This window comes from Hetaerina americana, unplaced genomic scaffold, assembly GCF_022747635.1.
Source record: "Hetaerina americana unplaced genomic scaffold, ioHetAmer1.1.p SCAF_8, whole genome shotgun sequence".
Classification (NCBI taxonomy): domain Eukaryota; kingdom Metazoa; phylum Arthropoda; class Insecta; order Odonata; family Calopterygidae; genus Hetaerina; species Hetaerina americana.
Window position 1 is genome coordinate 21,904,574 of NW_027287427.1, and position 27,791 is coordinate 21,932,364.

At 35.4% G+C, this 27,791-nt stretch overlaps 3 protein-coding genes across 3 annotated transcripts in view; all 3 read right to left on the reverse strand.

Annotated features, from left to right (window-relative positions):
* Positions 1–9,765, reverse strand: part of LOC139698071 (bestrophin-4-like) — a 154,905-nt gene extending 145,140 nt beyond the window's left edge. The window contains exon 1 of the mRNA XM_071596961.1: positions 9,328–9,765. Coding sequence (XP_071453062.1) covers positions 9,328–9,398 — 71 coding nt within the window. The 5' untranslated portion in view covers positions 9,399–9,765. The remainder of the gene's footprint in view (positions 1–9,327) is intronic.
* Positions 9,766–10,682: 917 nt separating this feature from the next.
* On the reverse strand, positions 10,683–18,489 carry LOC139697955 (uncharacterized). Its single transcript, XM_071596812.1, has 9 exons — positions 18,465–18,489; positions 18,056–18,261; positions 14,657–14,825; positions 13,617–13,762; positions 12,605–12,727; positions 12,347–12,510; positions 11,956–12,106; positions 10,866–10,994; positions 10,683–10,775 (listed from the first exon to the last, which is right to left on the reverse strand). The coding sequence occupies exons 1-9, from the start codon at positions 18,487–18,489 to the stop codon at positions 10,683–10,685; spliced, it is 1,206 nt and encodes a 401-aa protein (XP_071452913.1).
* A 6,439-nt stretch (positions 18,490–24,928) lies between these two features.
* Positions 24,929–27,791, reverse strand: part of LOC139697956 (vascular endothelial growth factor receptor 1-like) — a 39,554-nt gene continuing 36,691 nt past the window's right edge. The window contains exons 23-25 of the mRNA XM_071596813.1: positions 27,248–27,329; positions 26,516–26,621; positions 24,929–25,665 (exon numbers count right to left, since the gene is read on the reverse strand). Coding sequence (XP_071452914.1) covers positions 25,396–25,665; positions 26,516–26,621; positions 27,248–27,329 — 458 coding nt within the window. The 3' untranslated portion in view covers positions 24,929–25,395. The remainder of the gene's footprint in view (positions 25,666–26,515; positions 26,622–27,247; positions 27,330–27,791) is intronic.

Here is a 27,791-nt window from a genome sequence, read left to right on the forward strand (position 1 = left end):
ATTATTTAATATTGTTCAGCGTCTATGATAAAAGTGTAAACCTTCATGAAACTCAACAGCAATGCTTTTTTTATTTGACATTTCGATTTTCCTGTGATCTATTAAAAATGTTCCTTCAAAACCTAACACCGTAGGTCTTTAATTATTCACGAAATGAAAGATGAGACGATTATAATAACATTTTTTTAAAATTATGAAGTATTGCGAGTCAAAAGTAGTCTTGTGTAAGCACCCCCTGCCTCACACCCTAGCAAGGACTTGCTGGATACTATGTAAATAAAATAAATAAAATTAGAAACTCTAAAACAAACGCCATCGTTCTTTGCCTCACCTTCACTTCAGATGAAGGCCACAGTGAAAGCACAAATTTCACAAACATGAGTCACAGTAAATGAAACCAAGTTCAAGAGAAAACCATGCCATAATGAGTCCTTTCGAGATTTGATTTCAAACACTGAAAAATTCTCTTTTCTGAAATCGTTTGAATAATATTCAATGCTATTTAGATGCCAGTAGAGAAAGCATCGGCAGGGTGACTTCTCAGTGTTTCGAGATCTCATAGTTAAAATATAAGCAGTATGTTTAAGAACATATCACACCACACAGGTAGCATACCTGTATTTCGTTCAAATAGCCTCTATAAAATTGACACAAGTTCGACGAAAAAGAATGCTGCCGTTAGTACAATTACGAAATATAGATAGGGGAAGGAAGCGCAATTAGAGGACTAAATAGAAGGGAAGTTCCTCTATTCGAGGAGTGCGAATCAGTCCAAGAATTTTTGAAAAGCACAGTTCATTTCGAGTTTCCACAAGACACACGCCATATTGGCCGACTAGAGATACACTGATTTACTGCAACACTAATCAAATAGAAACTCATATCTCCCCCGCACGATTCACGATCACAACAAAGTCAACGCCCGAACGCAGTTTCTAATTCACGACAAGACCTTGTCATCCCCATTCACGCTCACAGGATTGGTACCGTGGCTGTCGTGGCAAACCCGCTGGCAAAATGTGTACAGAGGAACATCAGAGCAATGGAGGGGAGACAAAAGGAAGGAGTTTTGTTTTTAAAGGCGGCGTGGTTGAGGAGTGTAAGGTTCATGAAGGTTCGAGGTTCTCGAAGCCGGTCGATTTCAGACAACCTTTCGGTGGGAGGTATCCAACCCTTTCCCCTCCCTCCAACCCCCATTAGGCCACACCCTGCACACGTTTACGGTCATCCCTTGAATTTTTCCTTTTATGACTACCCCATAAAACAAATTCATGACTACTTCGGGTGAATGCGACCTATCTCAATAACGCGCCAAAGCCTTCCTTATCTTCTGACCTCTCCTGCAACATGTGGAACATTTGCTTTCTTCGGATCGTATCTCATGGCATCGCAACAGATCACGATATTCGAAATAGCAGACGAAATTGGAGAACAGACCGGGAATACAATTACAACAACGGTCTTTATTTCACGTCGTCAAAATTCTTTAAAAATATGGCGAATGATGTTTTTACCACATTGCCATATTTCCTGTAGTACACCGTTTAAGAGGCACGAATGTTTAGTAAAAGAAAAAAGTGTAATTAGAGTGAGAGTTTTGAGTTAAACCGTACTTGGTAATTTTCTCTACCCTCATCATTGCTAATTCTTTTTTGATATTCAGACATTAATGATTACGCTTTGACCGTTGGGTTAGCATTTTAAAATAAATCTGAAACTGAAGGAAAGAGAATGGAAAAGGAAGAAGAGGGATGGACTTAAATACTTTAAGGAAAGTTGAGTGAATATAGTCAGGTAAGACGCGAGTAGTGTACACAAGGAACAGGAGAGCGCTAGAAGTATAATGATCGGAAAAGTATCCGAGATGATATCGAGGGAGGATCACCACTATTCTCCACTTCCCCTTGGATTAAAGCTGTAATGCTTCCGAGGCGACGTATTCACTGCAGAACTTTCTCCATGCCTTCTTCGATCCGAGTGAAAACATTCACCAATGAAGAAGAGCCCTCAGTGGGACAACGCGTGCAGTGGAAATACAACATCCCTAGGGACAAAAGAACGAGACGCGCGTCCAGTTAAACAGGTTTCCCGATACTGCAGAGGTCAGCAGAACTTATTTTGGTTCGGCATTCATGAGCGACTCTTTCGCGCTTGATTGAACAAAAGGATATAGAAGAGCGGACCAGTCTCGCAGACTGCACGCCCTCGACTGACAATCCATCGGTTCCAATACAATTATATAACGACCGCTTTTAAACTAACGGCCAGCATCCGCGGCAAACTTATCGTATTTTCTATCCGATGGGTTATGCGAATCGTCACACGTTCCGCCAATTATCGTATACTTTGCGGCCCATTTCAGAAATATTTATAAATTCAGATATTTCACGTTAACTTTGCGCTGTTATTAATTTTCTGGTACCAGTTGAGTATGTCGCGAGGGAAAAGTGCATTCAATATTTCTAGTTCGGATAGTATATTACGCAAATATTAAAGAGTATTTTTCTGAATTGCTCGAAAAAATGTTTAATGCATTCATATTTTTCGAGTCCCAGGATTACTTTTGAAATCGAAGTAAATTGTAATTTTCCAGAAGAAATGAGAGATACGAGTACTTATGCATTTAAATTGTTATGAAAGCGACGGAATTGTGATTTTGTGGCATGTAAACGGTCCTTTTTTCCGGAGAGATCCCCTTAATCCTGCATTCGGAAGAATAAATTCAACGAGGGAAGATTTTCTTTAACCGGAGAAGTAGAACCGGTTAAAGATACCAAGATGAGCCAACGGCGAATAAAAGGATATTAGTCGTCTTTATTACCGATCATATGGCACTTTTATTCCTTCTATATTTTTTTTTATCTACGCCAAGGGCAATTGTTCAATACTGTTTCAATATTTATAAGACAGTTCCCAAGGAAGACCATGAATCTCGTTTCAAAGAAGAAATGTTCTCGTGCAAGAATGGAGTAACGAGGTTTAATGTGGAAAAACTCCAAGAACAAATTGTAGCTTTCTTCAAATCCGAGCTTGACAGCGGATTCGGGTTCCCTCCACAAAACCTAATTCGGACAGCAACTTGAACACTGTGGCGGGAATTTGAATTAAATATTGGGGAAGACTCCATGCTTTTCGTTTAAAACGAATGTCACTGAATTTAACATCGCGACATCATGTTCATGTCGTATGTACATGATCACTCGTTGGCTTGGCGAGAGATATTTTCCATTTCCCCGTAATGAATTTAATCTAACCCTTTGCATTCAAATAACTTGCGTAACCAAATGAGTGCATCTCCCAGAGAAACGACGACCAATTATTAAGAGTAGAATAAATAATAGAACTTCCTTTCTGTATGACCAGGTTTAATTTTGCGTACATTTTGGAGTAAATTTTGTTCATATCCAAACGTAATTAAAAAATTATCCGCAGCCGGGATCTCTCTGCCCGGGATCCAGAGGTCACATTTTTGCCAAGAGTAGCTAAACATTCTCCGTAGGCGTGACATCTTCATTAAACTGTAACCATTAAAAGTTTCGATGAGTGATTTGAGTATGTTATTTTAATATGTGAATGTGCAGCTTTTCCGTCATTATAATCCATGCATGCCGGAGGTACACTCAAAAAGATCCGGTTAACAATGAAAGAAGAGCATATTGACGGGGAATTTCGGTTTTAGACCTATCCCAATAAACCGTGTAATTTGTGCTTAGTTAAATCCGTTTCATTACTTAACGATTTCATCCTACAGAGCTATATTGCATGAATATTGAACTGGGACACTATATCCACCTTGGAATCGCAGTTTTTTGCGATTCCGTGCAATACCTTTAATATCGAACTTCAAATTGGGCACATTGCAAAATTGTGCAGCTCTAAATCTTGATTTCAAAGACACATATGCCGGTTAGCTCCGTTTAGCACAGGTTGGGCATATGTTTTTCTGACGCGCTGTCGCTAACCTAAGTATTAAAACCAGACCTGCGAAGCGTCACTCGAGAACATTTTCAGCGATTTCTCATAAAATTCCGACGAAAACATGGTCGAAATCGGGATCGTTAAAGGATAGATAATTCTCCCTGTATCTTTCTCTTTCCCTGATTTTCCTGAGTAGACATTTAATGCAAGGCAGTGTTTCCCAACCTTGTTTAGATCACAACAGTCAAAAAAAGCTGAGAAAATGTATTTTAAATAGAAACTTCAAATAAAAACGGAGCATTGATAAAGCCGTTTTCAATTAGAATTTTTTCAGTCAATATAAATTTTACCTAATATGTACCAAACTACATATACATAGTACTCCGCAAGGTGATGCGGCGGGGGATGTTAGGTCACAACTCGTAATTAAGAATAAAACCGCATGAAAAACCCAAAACGCAGGCAAATCTACACACAAAAAATCGAATATATTCATGCCAAAACCTTTAAAACTCACACAAATGCAAATGCATTAAACATTACAGATACTGTCAACTAACAAACACATGCACCTTATGTCTACGCAATGGATAATCCTGTCCTGACTTGCATATTAAATTTCTTTAATATTTCTATAGCGACTTCGGTTTCTTACGATTATGATTCCTGGTTGTCCGGGGAAAGAATGAATACCTGTATCTATCTGTACTGGAATCTATATCCCTTATTTTATCTTTATGGTCTGATCTACCTAAGTTATGTGGGGCCATAACAATTCCTTTGGTATCAATGTTAAACTCGCTTGTTCTTAACCTTTCTAAAAATCTCAGTCTGGCTTGTTCTCTTCGCATCCCAAGTGGTTCACAGCCTAATTCCCCTAAAAGGCCTGTCACACTTATCTTCTTACTATAAACATTTTTCTCGAATCTGACGGATTTTCTCTAAGCTTTATCTAATTCTTTTTGCCAAATTTTCTCCCACGGATCCCAAATACTTGCGGCATATTCCAAATGAGGCCTAACAAGAGCGAAACACCACCTCTCTTTAACTTTCTCATTACATTTCCCCACCATCCGTTGAATGAAGCCGAGTTTCTTTAAAGCGGATCCGCATGTTGTCCTGATATGTGGCCCCCATGGAAGGCGTGGTGTTAGAACTACCCCCAAATATTTAACTTGATCGTCCGTAGTTAGCACTACTACTAGTTCCTTTACAGGGGTTGAGAGCATAATTTCCTGATTTTCCCCCAAAATATTCCAATCGCCCTCCTGTGCGGTGCACGATCCACATTGAGACACACCTAAGGTGACAAAGAAAAATGAACTGACCCAATTTGTAACGCGTAAATTATTACTATTATTTAAGAAGAATCACGTTGCAATTAGGCGATTTTCCTGGCGGCAACGGTTAACACGAAGATGGGTTTGATGCAAGTTGATAGAACAGCTTTCACAAACACAACCAAACTTCAAGCCGATGGTCATCGTCTTTTTCAAGGCCAACATTAAAAATGGTCGAAGCAACAGCCAGAAGTACGAAAGGATCAATGGACCAGATCGCGAAACGGTTGTGCCCCACAAAAATCTCACCCTCCGTTAAGTTAACAATTGTCTTGGGACATCCAAAGAAAGACACCTCATGAATGACCTAAAATTATCGACTAACTGCCGGGACTCTCAAAGATAGCCGCTCTTGTACCCACCCGATCGGATTAGTGCCCACGCAGACTACGAACCATTTCTGCCGAGGTGTGTTGACGACTTCAACCAGTGGCTTAGAATTATTGGATTCGATCAAATATTTCGGATTCGAAGACCCGAGGCACACAGTTTGCTAAAATCAAGCCTTAACTACCGCACTGACTGAGAAACATTGAAATTCAACATTCTACATTATTAATACTTCGCGAGTTTTATAGAGCATGCTACCTGTAAACCAGTCACTAACTGTCTTTAATTCTTAGCGAAACTCTAAATACCTATGAATCGTCATAAAAAATGTAACAACCGATTATAGTCCATTGAATTTATCGCTTATCTTTCCTACTTGATCTTACAGGGTGACGCACTGAGGTGATGAGCTACGAATTGATATTAAAAGTTCTCCTTCCGAACCTGAACAATTTCTTTGGGTAGAGAGCGCCTGGCCTTCTTTTTCTTTAAAATCGCATAGTCTTGACGGTTATAATATACATGCGTTATATGCCTTAGTCAGAGGCGGAATGGAGAATTTATATTCGCGTGCGGATTTCTTAGAATATAAGGAAATATTTTTGGTGGGGGGTCTTCTTGTGCCATCATGAGAACAAGTCAACGAAAGGTCGAGTTTAAAAATTGAATATTTGGAACTTGATTGTTTAAAGATAGAATAGATAAAAACAGAAATAAATTACAGTTTTACGAAGATTAGACATCACATGCTCGAAAAATAATCGACAACAAGGTGTTTTGACAAAGATAGCTTTCGGGTGAATAGCAAAATGTGAACTACCGTCGGCGGACCCATTGATTGACAAAGTGAATCTACGCTCTGTATTTGGAAAATACCTATAATTTTAGATTTCATATCGATCTTATTTTTTTCCTTTTTGGAAAAAATTATTTCGGAAGATTGGACCCTGGTAATGAACGAAAAAGCATTTATCATCAATACATCATTAAGGCTACGTACATGACATACTGCAATGTTTTATTAGCTTCCATACTTAGGTCATTATACATCGAAAGTTAGCTCAGCAGTGACATTTTTATCATCTTAGTAGCATAAAAATGTGGTACCAGAGAAAAAAAGACATAAAAACAGTTGTTTAGAGTGAGCCACTACACGAGTCACACACTGGGTCATTGGAAAAGCAATCCAGAGAAGACAAGAAACCTGACATTGAAGGTGGATACTGAAGATGAAATGGGCAATAAAAGTAAGACCGGAGGAAGTGTATATGTAAAATAGCAATAGAAGAAACGGCAATATAGAACACGATGGACAGAAGACCAACCCGAAGCAAAAGTCAAAGAAATCTTGGGATATAATGGATGTAATAGGAATAAGATATAAAGGAAGGCCCCCTGAAGAAGGCAAGGGGACAAATACGCAGGTGAGACAAAAGAAAATAAGTAAAAACAAAACCGAAGGTTTATTCCGGCATATCTAATGGGGTTAGCGTAACAGAAAGGGAAGAGTGTAAGGCTGCACTCCACCAATATTTGGATTGAAATACTGAGGATGGATGCTACAAGGGGTGAACCCTATCTGTTTGAAAAAATGAGTGTTCCCTACGTAAAATAGATTGGCGTTAGCTTAATATTTAAAAATTAATTGGAATAGTTGGCTTAGGTTTAAATTAATATTCAATGCAGGCTCGAGGTTGATCAGAAAAACGTTAATGGCAATGAAAATAAACCCGGATTGACGATAAAGGAATTTTTTAATAATAGGAGATCTGCCGTGTAGAGGTGAGTCAGAGACTGTTCCTGAATACGAGTACAAATTCTTAACGACTAATGGAACACTTCCGCATCGTTTGGCCTACATCACAGCCTTCCACGGCGCCTCATAATACCCACCCCAGAGCATGCCGTTCACAATGATTTGCACTCCCCCACCCTCCACCCCGCTTAAATAACACTCTCCCTTTTATAAAATCTATCAACATCGAGCTAACTCTCAATCTACCTTTTCTGCTCTCTCCCAACTCCCCACTATGACTCTCTTATCAACCCACCCCCCCGAGCCATTCGTTTGCCTTCATCACTTTTCACCTAATGTTTACAACCTTCTTTATATCCACACAACTTGGAAGACTCCAACCCGTTTTTTTATTTTCCCATCAGGAAATAACACGAGAGGTTACGCCATCAAAAAGTCATTTGGATTACACTTTTCGACTAAATATAATTTTTCCGGGTGCAATTATTCCGTGCGATGCAATTATGCGAGTGCGAATATTCTCAGATTCCGCCCAAAATTCATCGAGGGATAAAAACGGGTTTTACACCTTCTTTTATTCATCAAAGCAACCGCATTTTCCACACGAGTGATAAGCCGCGAAGTCTCACATATTTGCGGGCAATAAATCACCTTAGTAGTTTTGAATGAATGCAATCAATGATTCGATTAATGGAAATCTCAGGATGATTTTTTTCTCTAAACAATATAAAATAAAACTCCGCTCAACGGACCATACTGAATCAAAAATTTTGATTTAAACACATGAAATTATAATTAAAAACGGTTAACTCCCCAAACGTAGTAATTATTCGCGGAAAATAACAATAAACTACCACAAAACCCTTACTAATTTGTGGCGTCCAAACTCAACCATTTACCCTTAAGGACAGTCAAAAATTATTCATTTATCCTTAAAAGGAGCAGTCACTTTCTCAATATTAGGTCCAGAAGACGTTTCCCTTACCTTAAAGATAGTTAAAAGTTAAAATTGTTGGCATTATTCTCAAAAACGCAATGAACTCCAATTATCTGCGGTCAGCAAATCCCAGCAAATTAAATGGGGAGAGGGAATAAAAATATGGTTAAAGAACGGCTCAGTTGGTCGCTCATTTATCTAACATTTGGCAGTGAAACTTGAGTGGTAATTCCGTGTGGGGGTGTGCCTATGTTTACGGCTGATAGGTGTAAGAAGTTAGCCGCTCGTGTCAACGGCGGCATATCTCTCCATATTTTCGTAACTTCTATTCAGAGGGAAAGATTTTTGATTTATTCCAAAAGTGATTACTGCGTTTTATTCTCTCTAAGCCAACAGATTTATTTCAGGGCTGGGAAAAAAACAAAGCAAGTCTTTACCTATCCTCGCAGTTCAACATAAGAGCTTTTGAATCAATTGTTAGAAATTAAAATGAATCGCTAACATCCAGTAGCAAAAACATGCTCATTGAAGAACACGATCCATTTGAAGAACTTTATTGTCCGAACTCGATTAGGACGCTCAAGCGTAGAAACATGTTGCACAGTAAAAACAAAGACGCGGACTTAACGAAATCTATGTTATATCACGTTATCATTGACAGAAACTATTTGGAAATGAAGTTTGCCAAAATAATATCGTATCACGATCTAAAAAGGTGTACAACCTCGTGAGACCGCTCGAAAACGATTTCAAATCTCCCACGCATAACTAGGATTGAAATAGCCATTTAAAATATGAGTGCATATGTCGAAAACAATTTCGGAGAGACATTTTTACGGTGGAAATTACTGCTACCCTCACTAAGAATCATTCGAGTTTCCTTTTTATTACTTTGACGTCCAGTCACGTTAACAGCGAGGTATAGGGGTAAAAATTTAGGAGAGTATTAAGGTACAGAGATGCCCAAAAATGCCGAAAAACAGTTTCGCTGGCAAGACAGGGCGGCAAACGAAGTCCCTCTGGATATAAAGACTAAGTGCACTTACCGGAATAGTAGCTTGAGGAAGCAGCCGAAGCCGCGACAGGTGGCCACTTCACCGGTGTACGTCACTGTCATCTTGACTCCGGCTCCAAACGAGCAGCTACAAGCGCACAGAAAACGTAACAATCCCTCCGATCCGCGGCTCTCCAAATCCACTGGTTGACTGCTGAGGAACACCTATCGCAGTTTCCATTGACCAACGTAGCTCCCGCCCCTCCCTTCTCCTCTCATCTCAGGATGACGTCACGCCGAAGTCGTACTACACACACGCGCGTCTACTTTCATCCTCCCGCGCAGTAAAGCACGTGTCGCCTTTCTTCCGGTGACAAGCCACCGTAGTGCGCAATTTTTAATTCAAGATATATTTATCTAACGTTCCCGAAAACCGCCAAAATAAACCGCCGTACACCACCGACTGTCACCGCAAGAGATCGAGCGACGGTTGTGGCGTCCCATGTAAGACTCTAAGCCGGCGCATGGTCTTCCAGAGTTGGTCCAGCCCAGGAAAAAACACGATTCTTACATCACACCGCTCGCAGAGTCACGGTATTAGCCTCCATGTACTAAGGGAATGGAAACGTAATTTACCCAGCTATGTGCTGCCACCTATTGACCAAGTGATGAACTAATGTCTATTCTCGCCGCGAATTTAAAAGCGGTATCACCTGCATCAATAGTTGATATGATCCTTTTGGAAATTGGCTTATCCTATGCCATTAACGTTTTAAATAGAGAGCCTTATAATTACATTAAATTATTCCCCGGATTGTGAAAAAATTAAAATACTAATGCCTTGGACTTTATATTCAGTCATCAATACGAATTGCACTTTGTATTATAATAAACTAATTTATGCGTAATTAATGTATTATTATATTAATTTATCTGCTATAAGCAAGTGAAGTGGTGTAATTTTGCAATAATAAAATGTTAAGAGTAATTTTTCTTTGTCCAAACTCAAACAACTCTGTAATTTCTTGTCCCATTGTAATTGTTCTAAGACTAAATAGTCAGGAAACTAAAATCTTCAAGATTATTTCAATAACTCTTTTGCATAAGTGGGGTTAATTTTGTCCTTTAATTTAATAAACACAAACAAACAAGTACATGAACATCACAATAAGCCATTGAAGGCTAACAGATAATAACTCATATGTAAGATAATAAAAAACAAGACATCAAGGGTCAACAACAATATGCATATATCCTTGCATATAAGAAACATAAGGAGAGTTCTCAACCTCTAAAATAATGCAATAGAGTAACACAAAAACAAATTATATCCGTAAGTTTACTTATTTCACTCCTCTGAACAAACCATTTGATTTAAAACATTAAATGAAGTGAGTGATGAGAATTTTAAGACCAATATTTGTCTGACACTGAAGCCTTGAATTTCTTTTTCACTGTTGGGTTCTGTCCATTTTGCTCATCAGCAGTATTCTCTGGATCCTTCAAAAGAATAAGAAACAATATCAACACTTAATGGAATAGGTTAAGCACTTTCTGAAATTTATTATTGTACCTAATAGTTGAACTTACTTTTGTCAATGATTGAAGGGGTCTTTTCTTCCCTTTATCATTAGGAGGCTCAGTATCATTTATTACCCCATTTTTTGAATTGGAAATAGAAAGGTTTTCTGTCTGTATTTCAATGTCTTCTGTCAATTCCTGTGAATAGTAATAGAAAGATATTTTCCCACTCCACTAGGTAAATCAGGAAGAGGCCAAGAATCAAGAAATTATTAAGTATATCCACTCCATTTAGTCAATTAGGAAGAGGTCAAGAATCATATTTATTTCTTCAGGAACTCATGAATAAATCCAAAGAAGGTAATAATTAAAAATAAGTATGAAGGTCAATGTTTGCATGGTATCAAGATATGCCCATTATTGCACGACTGCAGTCTGTTTCTTGCAGTGATAAAAACAATAAACTAAACAGATATTTCCGTTCTCAGGTTCCTATTTAGTCAGGCATACATGCATGGCATAATCGGTAATGGTGGTGCTTTTCATTTTTATTTATCATTTGATCAAAATTTATCTCTCCATGTAATGCTAATTTTGATAGCCATCTCTTTTTTAGTGCAGTAGCTTTTGCTTTCCTCCCTTATATATTACTTTCCCGCCTATTATTCCTCCCTTATATTGATCTAAAATACTGAGAACAATTTTGTCAATTCCCTACCATTTTCCACGTTTTCCATAGAAAGCCATACTAAGACTATAAAAATTAAATAAAAGATTACAGTCAGAATCAATTACTACTTGAGTATCTAAAAAAAACTTATAAAGATAGCACAAACATTGAAAGGGCTACATGCACCTGGTTGGGCCACTCACGCCTGGCCAAAGAAGATTCTGGGAAGGGAAATATATCTTAGTTCACTATTTTTGTCCCACCAAGAAATAAACCGCAATTGCAAAATAATGCATAACTGTCTACACAAGCAAATATTGCTCTAAGCTTAACAAACATCACTCTCATTAATTCTTATCAGCATTATACTTCTTCTGCCCCTTAATTTCCAGGGTATTACCAAGCATTTTGTTTATTTCAGTGGAAAAATATGATGCATATATTCCGTGCTTATCAATATCACTACAGCATATATTTCATTGCACTTACCTGTGTTGTCATTTCACTTTGGCCCAGGGATGTTGCATAATTTTCTTCTATTTCCTCTTCAGTTATAATTCCATCTACCATTACATCCTTAAAGAAGTAGTTAGGCAATACCTTCCTTTTCAAGTTGGGCTTGTTAATAAGACGAAACTTCCTGTAAATGAGAGATGAGTGCTTTTTCATGGGTCTTTTAACATGGAATGCAGTGGCATGCACAGAGGAAAAGATGAGATAGTATATTCGAATAATTAAACTTGAGTAATCAAATCTGATTCATTAAAAGAATTGGTAATTATGCAATACAAAGCATCATGACAAAATATATTAAAACTGCTACCATATTCATTCATATGTTTACTGCTTTTCCTGTCTTAGTCACTGTTAGAATGATTACCCTTTTGATCTCTTAGTTGTCAACTTGAAAACTCCATCCTTGTCCAGTCGGGACATTATACTGCTAGCTGTATTCGCATTGATGCCAGTGGCAACCAAGTCACCTTCTCCAATACGATAGCTCTCATTACACAGTCCTAAGGCCCTCCGATAAAAGCAGATTTCCTGAAATGCATGCATAGCATTTTTATCGAATTTCATTGAAATCTAATACGAAGTTCTTTAGGTGAGTAGAGAAGCTTTTACAGAAAAGACTAACCTTTCTCTCATTGGGCATAATAGATGGAAGGGAAGCATCTGTGCATGGGCTGCTGGGAGAGTCACAAAGCTCACAAATGTGACGCTGTGGAAGGTTGTGCTTGGTCAAAATCTTGAAGCAGTTCTAAATGCAAAAGAAAAATAGTCACTGCATCATCGTGAGGGCATTTACATGATGTCTCAAATGTTGATGATATTGAAAAAGTTATATTATGTTATCTGTAGCACCAAGTACGATATTATCTGCAATTATTCACATAGAAACTGACTAGATTATTCAATGATTTAATATTTAGATCATAAAAAAAATATTTTAGTAAAGCAATAAAAACTGGTGTAATTTTGAGGAAGGTGTCTCCTTTGGTCAAATGAATTAGAAATTTAGGAAATAGTTTACATTATTGATTTATTCTTATGTGAAGATTAATGCCAAATAATTAAATGTGTAAAACTTGATATGTTAGCATTGTGCTTTGCACATTGAACTTAAAAATACTATGGACATGCATATTTTTCTGAGAATCACAAGTATGACCAAAAATGGTAATTCTGTCAGCTAATAAAAATTTTTCTTGCAAGTACCTGATGGATTCAAAGATGTGCAAAATTAGAACAAACTTAGAGCATACTGATTACATACATGCAAACTTAGTATTGGTATTGGAAATAAATATATTGAAATATGTAAGCTGTCTTGTGGATGGCTGACCAAGTATTTGAAACCAAAGGCCATGGAATAGTTTTATTATGTTATATAGCCAAAAGAATATTTGAAAAATGAATTTTAGTTCAAGTTTTCAATCAAGTGAAAGACACCGAGAGTGTAGACCCCAACCATTCCTTTGCCAAAATTCTTAATTTGGATCAGGAAAATTTGATCAGCCATGAGTCTAGCATTCATCAACCACCTAAAGCCACATTCTCTGAGGATCAATTAAAGTTTTAAGAGTTCCCTTAATCATGGGAACCAATCGCTAAACCTAAGCATTGAGATGTATGCAAAACACACTCACGGCATGTTGCCATAGTCTGCATTTGACACAGACCACAAGTAACCCTGAGTCCACTGTCGATCCACATGGACATCTCATTTTCACTTCTTCCACCTCTGGGTCATCCGCTTCAGCCCAGCTGGATCCCGTGGTGGACACTGCAGATACTGAATCAGAGATCATCTCAAATGTATATCCAATGTAAAACCAACCTTATGGATTCTTTGAGGAGGTTTAACATTATTTAATGAATTTTGAAAATTTAATTTAGTCAGGTGAATAACTCTATGCCTAGCATGTATCTATCATGCTATTTCTGGGTTCAGTAAATGCATAAATAAGCTGAACTCATTCAATACAGCCGAAATTTCTGTCTGTTATCCACTCCTTTGCCTCCCAGGTGGATTTCATTCATGAATGTCATTGGATTCAGTCATTTTCCTCAGGCTGTAATGGGACTCTGTGCCCTTGTCCCAAATTTCATCCTCATCTCCATGCTTCAGTTCATCAGCGTTTATTTAAGACTTAGCAATTGGTTATAATACATTATAACCATATCTACTTCTTAATAATACTTAAAAAGATTCACTTTCACCTGCATTGCACAATTCACCTTATTATAATCATTACCTACCTCATTCAGTGTTAATATTACAGGAAAAATCAATGGTATGAATGTAAATATGTATTTTCCTATTTATTGTAAACTTATATTGATAGTGGGGTGTGGGTGAGTTTAAAATAATAGGTGTCATGTTTCTTGACATTTTGAAAATTTATGAATTCCATCCCTGACTGGCCTCCACTGCTAAATAAAATTAGAGACATTAATGCTGATGAAGATAAATATTTAAAGCATCCTTCAAGGAATTATACATAAAGAAAATAATTATATTAGTAGTTAGAGTAAAATAAAGGAACTGATAAAAGTTTGTCAATTTTCAACACCAAGTGCCTAATAGTCAAAACTTATCAAAAAAAGTAATGAAGAAAAAACTTATGAACTTCACAGAAAACCCAGTTACAATAGAGAGAAACAACAATAAGTAAACTAAAACTACCACAATTGTTCATTGTACCAGGTTGGGCTGGGCTTATGTTTGGAACCACTGCATTCTGACCCCCAGATGAATTTTTACTTGTAGATGCCTGGCGTTGTGGCGTTGGTGTGACTGAAGAAGTCAATTTATTGGACTGGCGTGGGGTGCACGTCTGTGCAGGCTGAGAATCCTAATGACGAAAAGTGGTATGAAAAATAAATTACTAATAAGTATCAATTATTTACAAAATACCCATTGATAAAACTACCTACATTTTAAATTAGAATAACTTAATCTAGAACAAAAATATTACATAGTAATACAAAATTACATGTCACTGAAATCTCTCTTTATAGTACCTTACAGGCAACCAAAATGTTAGGCAATTATGTGCAGGAAATGATTGTATAGAAAATTCATTTGGTCAATTACATTAAGTATATAGAGCATATTCGCAGCACTGTCTGTGTATACATTAAATCAAGGAAATAATGCATTTATTTTTCAATTCTCAGATAATATTTCAATACTACTGTTTTGATTCACATCTTGCTAAACAAAACTAGGGATGAATTTGAAACCACTTGATACTAAATGGTATCATAAGTATCTAGCATCAACAACATATCTTAATACTTTTAATTCAATGCCTATTTTAAGATTTATTGAGAAAATATGTCCATAAACAGACATGCCTTGAGCTGCTATATTTGATAAGTCAAGGCCATACCAATAATTTACGACATGAATGTAATAAATAAAATTAGCATTTACATAATATTATTTCGAATCTCATCACTGATTTTATCCAACTTAGCTTAGGAATGAGGACAAGTAACATGGAATATAGCTCACCATTCAGCTGAATTTGAAATAGCGTGAAATGAACTTGTAAGCATCTCATACATATGCACATGTGGTCAAGAGCTTCATGCTCCATTTTCATTTGCATGACATGAATGAGATATAGGTGCTGTTTGGCATCTTGCAACTTTTACACTGAGCATATCATACATTTGCGGTCTTAGACAAATTTTCATCTGTTCATATGCTCATTTTATGACAAAATTATGCTAAACCAATTGCTTAATGTGTACAAATTCACTTCTCCAAGGTGGTAAGTCACATATGACATCCAACCTCAGGAAGCACTTCCATAAAAAACATGGATTGGATATGGGATCAGAAAATAGCAAGAGAATGAGACAACTGTCAATGTGGTGTAACACTCTCAGTTGATTCAAATGTACTCCAAGTTCATGGTGATGACCAAGATTTTCAATCACACGAGAGATTAGCCCTTTAAGTACCACTTCCAGTGTCATAAGCACTGTTCACTGCTTGGAAAACAAAACTTTGACTCCGTATCTGATCAGTCCTTCAAACTTAAGGCGCTCAAATTCCGAAAGTAGGTCTGACAATAAATTTGATCATTTCTATTTTCCCAGGTTTGTACTTCACAGCCCTCACTCCAAAAATTTATCGACAATAACAGTGTCATCAAGCAAATTGAAATGAATCATCGAATGTGGTCAATGAACTCTAACCTCATGTCTGAAAGCAATTTTTCCTGCATTAGCAGTTGGTACATGAATCTTTGCTGAAATGAAATCCTACTGGCAGGAGCCAAAGTAGCAAGCCAATAGAAATATTTTCTGTATTGGCAAAATAATTTGTGGTATTCAAGGCAAAAAAAATTGGTGAGAGATGAAAGTTTTTTGTGATACATCCCAACAACAAATACTAAACCAAGTGTTTATTTGTGTATTTAGCCGGCAACCGTATATTCATAAGTTGATTTGTGAACATAAAAACTGGATTCCTAATTGAACAAAAAGAATAGCAGAGCTTATCTAAAACATGAGTAATCATAATATGAAATTAATGGCTCTAAAATGGTAATATAAATATTCATTTGCCCAAAGATCTATTATTGCAGGAGAAAATAGATAAAGGCTCTCAAAAATAATAAATATAATTTGTGCATCAAGTAGCATACAGGTACTGAGGATTTAAATTATATAACATGTAAAATACAGGAAAAAAAATTTAAAGGGAGGTACTCAAGCATTCAACATTTTAATCAAAAATAGACTTTAACCTTTGCTTGAAAACCAGGTCATTCATAGGAGCTTAAAGTTCATAGACAGCATGTCCATGCATGAGTAGATTAATGAATTTGAGACCAGTTGCTATTTGTTTTGTATGAACAAAAGGGAAATGGAGATCATGTTAATATGATGATAATACCATAACTCTGTAAACTGATAGGCAGGGAATAAAATCGTGTATGATTCCTTTTCTTGAAAACGGAATGACTTTGAATGCTTTCAAAGCCTGAAGGAAAATTCCTGAAGTGAAGTGTTAACAAGAATTTAGTAGAGGAGTCTTAATAAACTGGGAAGACCTAGAAAGCTGGAGGTATCATCAGGGCCCTCAAAGAAATGTCACAGTTCCTGCTAATAATCTAAATGTATTTAGTGTTGCTTACATTTAAAAGTTAGGTAGTCTGTGGCTGAGAATTAGGTTTACAACTTTTTAAGGGTATATATTTTAACAAATTGGGAAACCATTTAAATATTTGACTATATTTATTATTATTGATTTGATGAAAGATGTTAAATATACACACTGGTATACTAATTCCCACCAACAAGGGAGCAAATTTCAGTGAGGTATCAAATGATCATTTATCAAAAAAAAAAGGTATCAGGAAGCTCATGGTACAGAGAATTGAGTATCAAATTGCTGGTATAATCTCATCCTAAAGGAAAAGCAAATTTCCAATTCTACCATCATTTCCACTCATGTCTTTGATTGGAAGTACCTACATTATTTTTCTCCTTGAAGGACTGATAGCAATTGGCATCTACATTAAACCTCCCACTCATGATATAAATCACAGATTCAGGGGTGATATGGTGGAACTGTTCGATAATAACTGAGATGAAGACTGTTACAATGTTTCACTTGGTAAAGATTCATTTACTTCCTCTCATGTATATGCTTTGAAGTACCTATTTTATTTTTCTCCTTGAAGGACTGATAAGCAATTGGCATCTAAACTTTTTTAACCTTATCATTCCCTTCATCTCTCTTTTTTAATGACAAATATTTCTTCTTCCTCCTCAATATTTTTTCAGAGGAAGTTCCTATTTCCTAGAAAGCAAGTTATTATTCCAATGCTATTGACAATTGCTTTTGCACCTAGATTATTAGTATTAAAATTTTTCTCTGGAATTTCCATGAACCCCCTCTTACCCGCTAAAGATTTGGATATTTTAAGCAATATATTTACTCGATCTCTACTTTATTTGTTGCTGTGAACAGTACTGTTATAGCATATTATAAATCATGGATTGTATATTAGAATAATACCAAATTTCTTTTGGGTAAAGCTAAACTAGATGATAAGCTTACTGAAGTTGATGGATTAGCTTTTTCTGTAGGTGGGGGAGCCTCTCCTGCAACCTCAAAATCAGATGCATCAGTGGCTAACAGCAGTTTCATGCCATGCCACGGTGTTTTGGTCTCACCCAAATTTAAAAGTATTGGACTATTTACGAAGGTGTAAGAAGACACAGGTGAAGGCTTGAATCCAGGAGGTTCATAGTTTTCTGGAGTCACTGAAACAAATTACCTAATTATCAAGAACACTTTCATTTAAGTGTTTTAATGCAACTGTTTTAGATATTCTCATCAAATAAGTTTTCCTAATCAACTGCCATTTTTTTCTTTCAAAAATATAAATATATACCTACTTTGACTTCTGAAGAGCTTAATATGGGCAAAAACTAGCACTATAATATTTCATAAAGAGTACATTTACCATCATCATAATAAAGAAGCCTCATATTAATCAGCGAATCCTGAGGAAGTGGTTTTAAAGAATGAGTACACATAATGCAATGACGAAAAAGACTTATTGTCTGTCTAAATGTTTCTTCCGCTGAAACAAACTTCTCTGTTGTTATTTCCCTGAAATACAAAAGATAAAAATTCATGAAATGTTTCAACAAAACACTTGAAATCAACATATGCCTTGATTTCTAATTTTTAGTAGTCTCTCACCTCTTATTTTTTCCATTGTTTTGATAATAAGAGCATCCTGAGAGTGTCTTATTTGTATAAGAAAAATGAAAGGAATAGGTTTCCAACACATTATTTGGGTTCACTGGATCATTGTAGATGCCAACTATAAGTTGACGCAACTACATTAAAAAGGTAAATGTAAAAAGTTCTTGTCAGTAGTATTTGAAGACATTCCGTTGGACCATAAAGACAATTCTCAAAGCTTAAAATATTTGGAATTAAAATATTAAAAATTTAGAGTTACACTGATGATAAAATAAAAAATACATTCATTTTATTAATTTACCAATGGGCCCACCAGATCGAACATGGTTACAATAACAGTCGATAATCGGAAGACAGACCAACATCAAATCAAGGAAAGAACAAAATGAGGTATATTGTAAGTAATTAAGTCAGTAATGTGCCTAGGAAAAATTACAATTATGCACATTACAAACCTTATCAGATAAAAAACACATGACAAAGCAAATAATGATAAACTCATGAGATTGTATGAAAAAATTGTGCTTTATACATTTTCAGTATTATACAAAATTCCTAATTCAGAACACAAAATCTTTGGAGATACACACAAAGCAGCAATCTACCTTTGACCAGAAGACGTTGGCTGGAATGTTGGTGAAACTTTTCTCTCCGAGACAAGTAATGTGGGGAAAACCAGTGACACATGTGCAGCTCATGAAAACTTATTACACATAGTTCAATGAATTACACTTAAATACTTCTTCAATATACATCTGTCAAATTTTAGTTTGGTTACAAAGGTTCCAAAAAGTTTAAGGCTATTATTATGTGTTTGCTGTTCTTTGATTTCTTTCCTATGAAACCTTATTGCCAGAATTCTTACTGTGAAAGGAATGTGAGCTCCATGAATATTTTCTTCTAAATAGCTTCACAATACCAGTTATCTGAGCCATGTTTCTAGGATAAGGATGAAGATACCTGATAACTAAAATAGATTGGCTTGTGCTGAATGGGAACCCATATCAACTTGGTTCCCTATCATCCAACCACAAGTCTTGTCCACAAAGTGTAACATTTTAAATACAAAGTAAATATAATGCACATCATTAACAAATTGCCAGAAAAACAATATACCTGATAAATATTTTCACTAAGAAAATTAATATTACAAACATAGCTTGTAGAGAGCTCGGAACACAAATTTAGCGAACAACTGGCCACAGTTCAATAAGCTTTCATAAAAAAATTATATGCAACTATGCAAAGGAAACCAAGATATAAGAATGTATGATGGATCAGACAGATGATACCAAAATATTTTATTTATTGCTCAAAATAATTCTATTTTTATGCATATGTAATTAATCAAGTCATTCAAGGTCAAAGTGAAGGATGTCCTCTTTGGAATAATCAAATGTAGATATGACAGTGGAAAAATATCAGAGGGCTTCACAAAGAGTGTGATGATAACAACACCAAAGAAAAAATAAAATAATAGAAAAAAATTACACATTCCATAGTTACCAAAGTAATTAACTATTAAAATTATAATAGGGAAATCATAGAGTATATAAATAGCAAACCAGTTTTATTGATCCATCGGTCAGAATATACAGCTGTGTTTAGAATTTACCAACTCAAATACTACTTTTACCTGTTCAGAAATTAAGGAACTTTGTTGTTATAAATCGTGCTCTGTTATTATCTCCTCCAATAACCTGTACTCGACTATTATGTAAATAAGCATTATGTATATGATTTTGCTCCATTCTTGATGAGATCTATTCCAGAAAATGTTGGCCAAACACTCAATAAAGAATATTATAGACAATATTAAAGAACTTGTTTAATCAGAGTTTTTTTATACAATTTGTGTAGTAGAAATCAAATCTACTTAAGTATGCATGTTTTGAGGAAAATTAGCCGCATAGCATGTTTGGGAATATTACATGTTATAAATCCAAGAAGATCAGTGGAATCAACAAGATAATTAATTATTTTGCTCAACAAGATCAAATTTACCTTCCTAGGGCTGCAATGGATCACGATTCAACATAAAGAAATAATAACTATAATAAGCTTTTTTCATTAATCTGATAGTGAACTCGTCCACTTTATTTGATATCCTTTTGAGCTTGAACAAAATATCGTCATGTACTCACAAATTTATGGTCCAATGCTTCAAAGGAGCCTTTGATCCAGCGTATTAATTGCGAAACAGCGGGAAAACAACCATCATCACGAAGTACCTTTAGATTCAAGCCTTCCAAAGATCTGTCAGCAAAAGCCCCTTCTGGGAATATATTCCGAAGATATGTTATATTCGAAATAGCTATTGCTACCAATTTCTTCAGAAAAGTTGCAGAAGTTTGCTCGGATAATTGAGGATTTGGAAACATTTCTTGCCACTGTTAACATAGTTATCGTTTTATAATTAAAAAAGTTTGTCGAAAATTAATGTTTTCTCAATAATATTTTAGCAACAAACTTACACTTTTAGAACCCGATGCATTTTGCTTTTGACGAGGAAGTTGTTGCGTACACATTCTTTGCAAATGAATTAATTGCTGTTAAGCTCGAAAATAACAATTTGATTCGCCTTGGTGGAGGTTTGTCAAATGTTTCCACAATGAAGGGAAAGACGCGATTGGATTACTTATTTTGATGCATTACAATATTCACTGAAAGAGCAATAATGTTTGACTTTGAACGCGCGCGATTGGCCGATTGTGTCGCCATCTCGTGAAGCGATATCAAAGAGGTATTCAAAATATTTAAAATAATATTGGATATTGCAAGAAAATGTATGAACAGTTCAATATATGACCCCAAATCACAGAAATTGCGTACATTAGTAGTAACTTCGCTTTTTATCCCGTTTATTAGGTTTATTGCATTCTTGAAATCGACCGAGGATAAATATTATCGCGAGGGTGCTGTAGGCGTACGCTACAGAAAGGTTTTCAACTTGAGGTTTAAGTATAAAATGTGATTTTTTTAAGGTAAGGTAATTTTAATCTACACCTTAAATCGTTCAAAGTTTTTAGCGTCGGGGTACGAAGACATCTTACTTTCCGTTCATCCTTTTGATCATTTAAGTCCTTATGAAGAGGTAACAGGGTCCATTGCAAATGTGGCAATTATGATTGTGTATTTTGATATGCAAGTAATGTCAAAGTATGGGCCTATGAAGCCGAGTTAATGCTGTAATAATTGTGTCCGTCGCCTTCGAAAACGTCTCCTCAACTTTGGTTTTCTACTTAAGTGGGTATTATGGCATACATAGTATTTGTTCTTACCTTTTACCACAAAACATGAAGAAGAAGCAAGTTAATTATATTGAAATTGCGAATTAAATATTAAAAAAATGATATTTTAAGTGAAATTGTAATAACCTCGTCATAGACTGTTTATCGGTTTGATATTTGAGTTGCTAATCGCGAACACTCCTAGGAAAGCTAGAACTAGTATTTATATTGTGCTCAGCTTTAGCAGCATATGTGAGATGTGATGACAATTGCATTTACTTGTGAATATTACTATGAACATATAACAAGGGATGTAATGCTGATCTTGCATATAGCCATTTTAAATGTCGGTAGACGGTCTGGGAGAGGTTACATTTCTTTGCCATTAACAATGTCAACAGGATCTTTTGCCAGTGATCGGAATTCACGTCCAATATAAATACTACCGTATTTTTTTCTATTTTCCACGGTTGTAACGATTCTTCCGCAAGCCATGCATGCTCCGAAACGTATCAATTTAGTTTATCTCACCTTTTAGGGTTCACATTGTGCTTCATGAATGAAGTACTTACCCAGACGTAGAAGATTCATTCATTGATGAGTAATTATCATAGGACTCTCCCATGCTACAAATGTAATGAAATCGAAAAGAATTATTCATTTGGTTTTCTGATACAATTTGCTGAAGGCAATTTAATTGCTAATAACTGTGTTCCTAGTGGTGGTGTATTCCTTTCTCTTGAAGGTTCTGTTGGTCATGTGTCTAGACATTCATTTTGAGTGTATGGTAAAGGAATCCAGCTGCTTAACAATGACGTGTCTACAGAACATTTTTCCAAATTACCAAGTTTGGTGGAACAACCCTTAATTCCTTCGAACCACACTACATGTTGTTTTATTATTAAATCAGAATGTATTACCGTTTCATTACATCTCATCATGAATGATTCATGACCTTATCAATCAAACAGCAAAAAATGGAAATATTTAAGGCACAGTAGTATGTGAATTCATCATTTGAAACATAAAGAATTTGGCTCCAGGTATAGGTCTTCATGATACAGCTTGCTTCAATTTCTTTTGCATAAACGTACTTAAGGGAAGATGAAATTTTTTTTTTGACATAAAATTAAATAAATAAATACTGTAAATATTGCCATGAGATTTAAGATTGGTAATTAGTGAACTTTGTAGAAAAAGGCAATTACTTGAAGCTCTCATGCCGGTAAATTCTGCATTTTAGCTTGGTTTTTTTGTTTGAATAGTTGCATAATAACTTTGGCTTGAACCACTCCTGAGAATTATGCCATTAGAGAATCAAGAAATATAACTTACGTTATATGTAAATTTCAGCACATCAATATTAGCACTTAATAATTTTAGTTGACATGCCACTTCATTTAGTTTAGGTGAGGTATATGCATCTTGAGAATGACACTGGTCTACTTTGGATCCCAGAATGTTAACATTGTTTACAAATTATGTCATTATAAGGATAATTTTACAGTAGGTAGTTGTTAGAGTTACAACAGACATTTCCAGTGTTTAAAAAAATTTGACTTACATTTGCCCGTGTTTCAAGGTTTAAAATAATATCTTGCCAATCAATGAGGTCAGTGGCATGCAATAGCAGCCTTATATCATTTGCCGAATGCACTTTTTTCTGAAAAATTGCTCATTATTATGCATTAAAACGGTAATGTGCCATGGACAGATCCTATTGGCAATTTTCCATTTACTTTCCTCGTTTTGAGTGAAAATTTTGGTAGCAATTCTAACCAGTGTTGAAATATGAAATTGCAGCATTTTACCGTTGATGACTAAAACACATCACAAGTTGGGTGAATAATGTCATTTGTCTTTGACTTAAATAACTATTCCATTGTTTGCCTGTTTAAAAAGTACCTAAAATATTATGGCTAATGATTTCAATGATCTTTAAACTAGATACTTAGAACAGGATGCTGTTTGACTTTTTGATGGTGGTAAAAGTGGACCATGACTGTGGCTAGGCATGTAATAATTAAATATGCAATAGCACCCTGTAAATATTCACCGTATGATTTGAGTAAGTAGGTTATTGATAGTCATTTTGATTGTGGACTGGGAAAGGGTGAGGGAAAAGTAAGAATCAATAAGGGGAATGTTAACTCTCCATTGACTACTGGATAATCTGTTAGCAATGAATACCTGCAGGACCAATTCGATTTGCCTAGCACTTATATTTGAGAGGTGTGAGAAAATGTATGGTCACTGAGGTAGGAATGTGGTGTAAAGGTCAGTGAGGATAGAAAGGTTGGTCAGTGAGGATAGGTGGGTTTTGGGGGGGCAAAAGAGGTTTAATGATAAGAAAAAATTGAAAAAGAGTTAATTGCCGTACTCTTTGGATGGTAAAGCCACCTTCATTAGGCAAAGTGTGATTTTGAGATAATGTTACAACCTCAAAGCTGCATTATGACCTCCCCTCTCCTTTTCCCTCTCCTTATTTTCTGAATCCCTCGCAACCTATCTTGTCTATCCTTACCTTCATTTACACCTCATTCCTACCCTGGTGTCCACCCATTATCTTCTACTCTTCACATATTAGTAAACATCTTGCAATTGTCCATGGGCACCTCCAGTGAATGACTGAGCTCCATGAGTTTCCATTATCCTTTTCAACCCCAACTTATGCCTTGCACTTCTCAATCTCCGCATTTCACAATTAATGGTCATTGACTACCTGCCCATTCAACTTATTCCAATATGGCCATAACCCTAATTTATACTAAAATCCCATTCAGATATACGCTATAATATAAAGACAATTGTTAAAACTATTACCACTGTATGGTTCATATCTTTTTCTTGAAAGAAAGTTCATTTACAAATATTAGTCCATCATCAAAATATCAAGTGATTTATGAATTATTTATTCAAATATAAATATTGACAAAAAGCCATATCAACATTTTTCTAGATAGCTATGTGGCATATAAACATTGAATAAAGCATGTCTCATAATTATGACCTGGCCATTTAAAAAATACTATGAATTCTAAAAACATTTTACACCTTTCTTGTTTGCCTTATTTCCTTTTATCAACCACATTTGATTTAAACCAATATATCTTTTAATCTTAGGTACATAAAAAGGGTGCACATATTTACAAAATTGACCATGATTGTTAAATAATAAACAGCTTGGTTGGTAAAGAAACATCTATTCACACATGTATCACAATCCAAATGACATGCTTAGGTACTTCTTCAACTGCTCATTCCACTCACACATGAATCATATTATGAATATATATATATACACATGCGAACACTCAATCTGTATATAAATGTAGATATGCAGGTGTCTGGGCAAAATAATGAGACCTTGCCCCATTATACAATGTAAAATTCGTGACTTAAGCACTTGCTGAAATGTCTCAAGTAGGCAACACCCTATTTTAAAACTTTTTTCTAAGTTCTACTTTCTGAAAAAGATTTTGTCATTGGCAAATAGTGTCCATCCTCTTGCATATTATCTTCTTCACAGTTTTCTTCAGGAATGGTTTTAATATTTTCCATTGCCAAACGTTCTGCTGGGCAAAGATTCACGTATGTTTTCTCAGAACTTCCAGGTGAGATGTAGTCGGAGCTATCCTTTTGCATCATGGAGATGTAGTTGTTGCCACAATTCCCCAGGAGAGCATTCTCATTGACGTATGGTACATTTAGCTCCATGTAATGCTATATTCATGTTGGGAGAAAAATAACCAGTATTTAATTGGAAACAATTTATGCGAGGGAATGAAGACTGCCTGTTGCGCTCAAAAGTTACATTTCCATTATAATACCTTTCATTACATTTTGCTTTCTTCTAAGGCAAGAAATTTGGGGCACAAACTTTTTTTTGTGAATTTGTGCTATATCTACCTATAATGTGATTTCCTTTCACAGAACATTTTCTGATTAAAGACCCTATGACCCAACTACAATGCTTACAATTGTGACAAGATTCATATTGGATTAAGTTTCTTCGTCTGTAATGTGTATACTTGTGAAGGCATTTTCATTTTCCATCATAACAGTAATGTTAATGCCTATACTTATACATTCATTGCAAAACAATATGATTAACCCACCCGCTGATTTGATATAGAATATGATTATTAAAATGGAATTTAAAAATAGTTGTGAAATACAATAACAAATAAGAAATTATGTTTGGTGATGACTGAACTATTTCATATTGTTAGAGGGGTTGAAAAAAAGCTGACATACTCTTATGATGCAAAATCCATGGGCAAGGTGAGATCTGAGTACACTATACGAGTGCACTGGTAAAGTGCATATCTGGCCCAGCACTTTCTGATTTTACTGAGGTGATGGTATGCATCATTATGTCACTAAGTATCGGTAATGCAATCACTGCCAAAATATTGGCACACAATTTAAGCATTTGCAGAATACTAGCAAAATGAGTTGCTGTTTCTTTTTGTTAAAATCTAATATAATATTGAGCATCCATTCTCTAGCAGTTCAAATCATAAGAAAAATATTTCAATGTGACATCCAGACTGTAAAAAGATGCTTTTACCTGCTTTGTCTCACTGTCTAATGTCTCACCAATCCTATGTACCAGATCAGTGAAATTTGGACGGTCAAATGGTTTGTCTTTCCAACACCCCATCATTACACGGTACCTGAAATAACATAGCGTTCATTTACCAAGTATTAAATGTTATTCATAATTACTTTGAATTAAAGTTCAATTTAATTGCATAAGGAAAATGTTTGAATTATTTTTCGAACTATTTTCTCCCTTGACACAGTGGTGTGTTCCATGCTAGCTCAAAGAATTGTGAAATGATGGCATTTGTTTTGATTTCATTAATTATACTTATATGTAATTGATATTTAACCTGCATGTATTGCTAAAAATTAGATTCAACTCTCAAAACAAACTGTAACCAAAAAGCTTGCAAATGTAATGATGAAATATGCAGTTTCTAATGAAGCAAAATAATTATATTGTGTTGTTAACCTTTTTAATATATTACCAACCCAAGTCTACACTACAAAAAGTTGAACTGAGTTCATGGTCTGTGAATATTTTGCCTGTGGGCCAATCAGTTTGTGACTGTGCTAAAGTTACAATATTTTCCAAAGTTAAAAAGTGGATTCCTGTGAATGAATATGCATAGTGATTTTTGCAATGATATCCTTCCAACAAATTTCAGTATTATTTGTTCTAAGAACACATATATTGTTTTTTTTACCATTTTAAGTAATCCACCATATAATAATAGGCATTACACTTGATACTCACATATCATGTGTACTGTATTCTGGCTTTTCCATCCTATATCCTTGTATCAGCCTCTTTAAAAATGTCTCATTCACCTCAAAACCTGTCAGAAAATATTTTTTTGAACCATGAATTTCTTTTAATATCGACCCAGTCAAGGGAGGGTTGGCTCATGATTTAAACTTATTTCAAGTGCATAGCATATTCCCCTTTGTATATCCAAGAGACACTAATTTAGTGTCTGAACAGCTCAAGATTGAGAGATGTGATTTTTGTAAGGTTATCATTTATTGATAAACACCAAGAAGATATGTCACTCCAGCTTAAGTGTGTCCTAGGTGGATGGATTATACTTTTGGTATTTATGGTCCATTTGGTATGATTGTAAAAATTTTTGTATCACAAGCAAACTTTGGTTTTGAGTCAATATTTTCATAGATAGTATAAGCCTATGAGAATATTGTCTCTACACGTATCTAACAGGCTTGCCAAATGGAAATAATGAATCCAATTATTATTTGAGAACTTATTCAGTTTAGCTATGCAAAATTGCCCAATGTGAAGA

Coding starts and splice junctions, on each gene's coding strand:
- LOC139697955 (XM_071596812.1), bottom strand. CDS start 18,489: ATGAGGCTTCTTTATTATGATGATG. Junction 14,826..18,055: donor AAGCTAATCCATCAACTTCA/GTAAGCTTATCA, acceptor TTTCGTCATTAG/GATTCTCAGCCTGCACAGAC. Junction 12,107..12,346: donor ACAACTAAGAGATCAAAAGG/GTAATCATTCTA, acceptor TCTCATTTACAG/GAAGTTTCGTCTTATTAACA.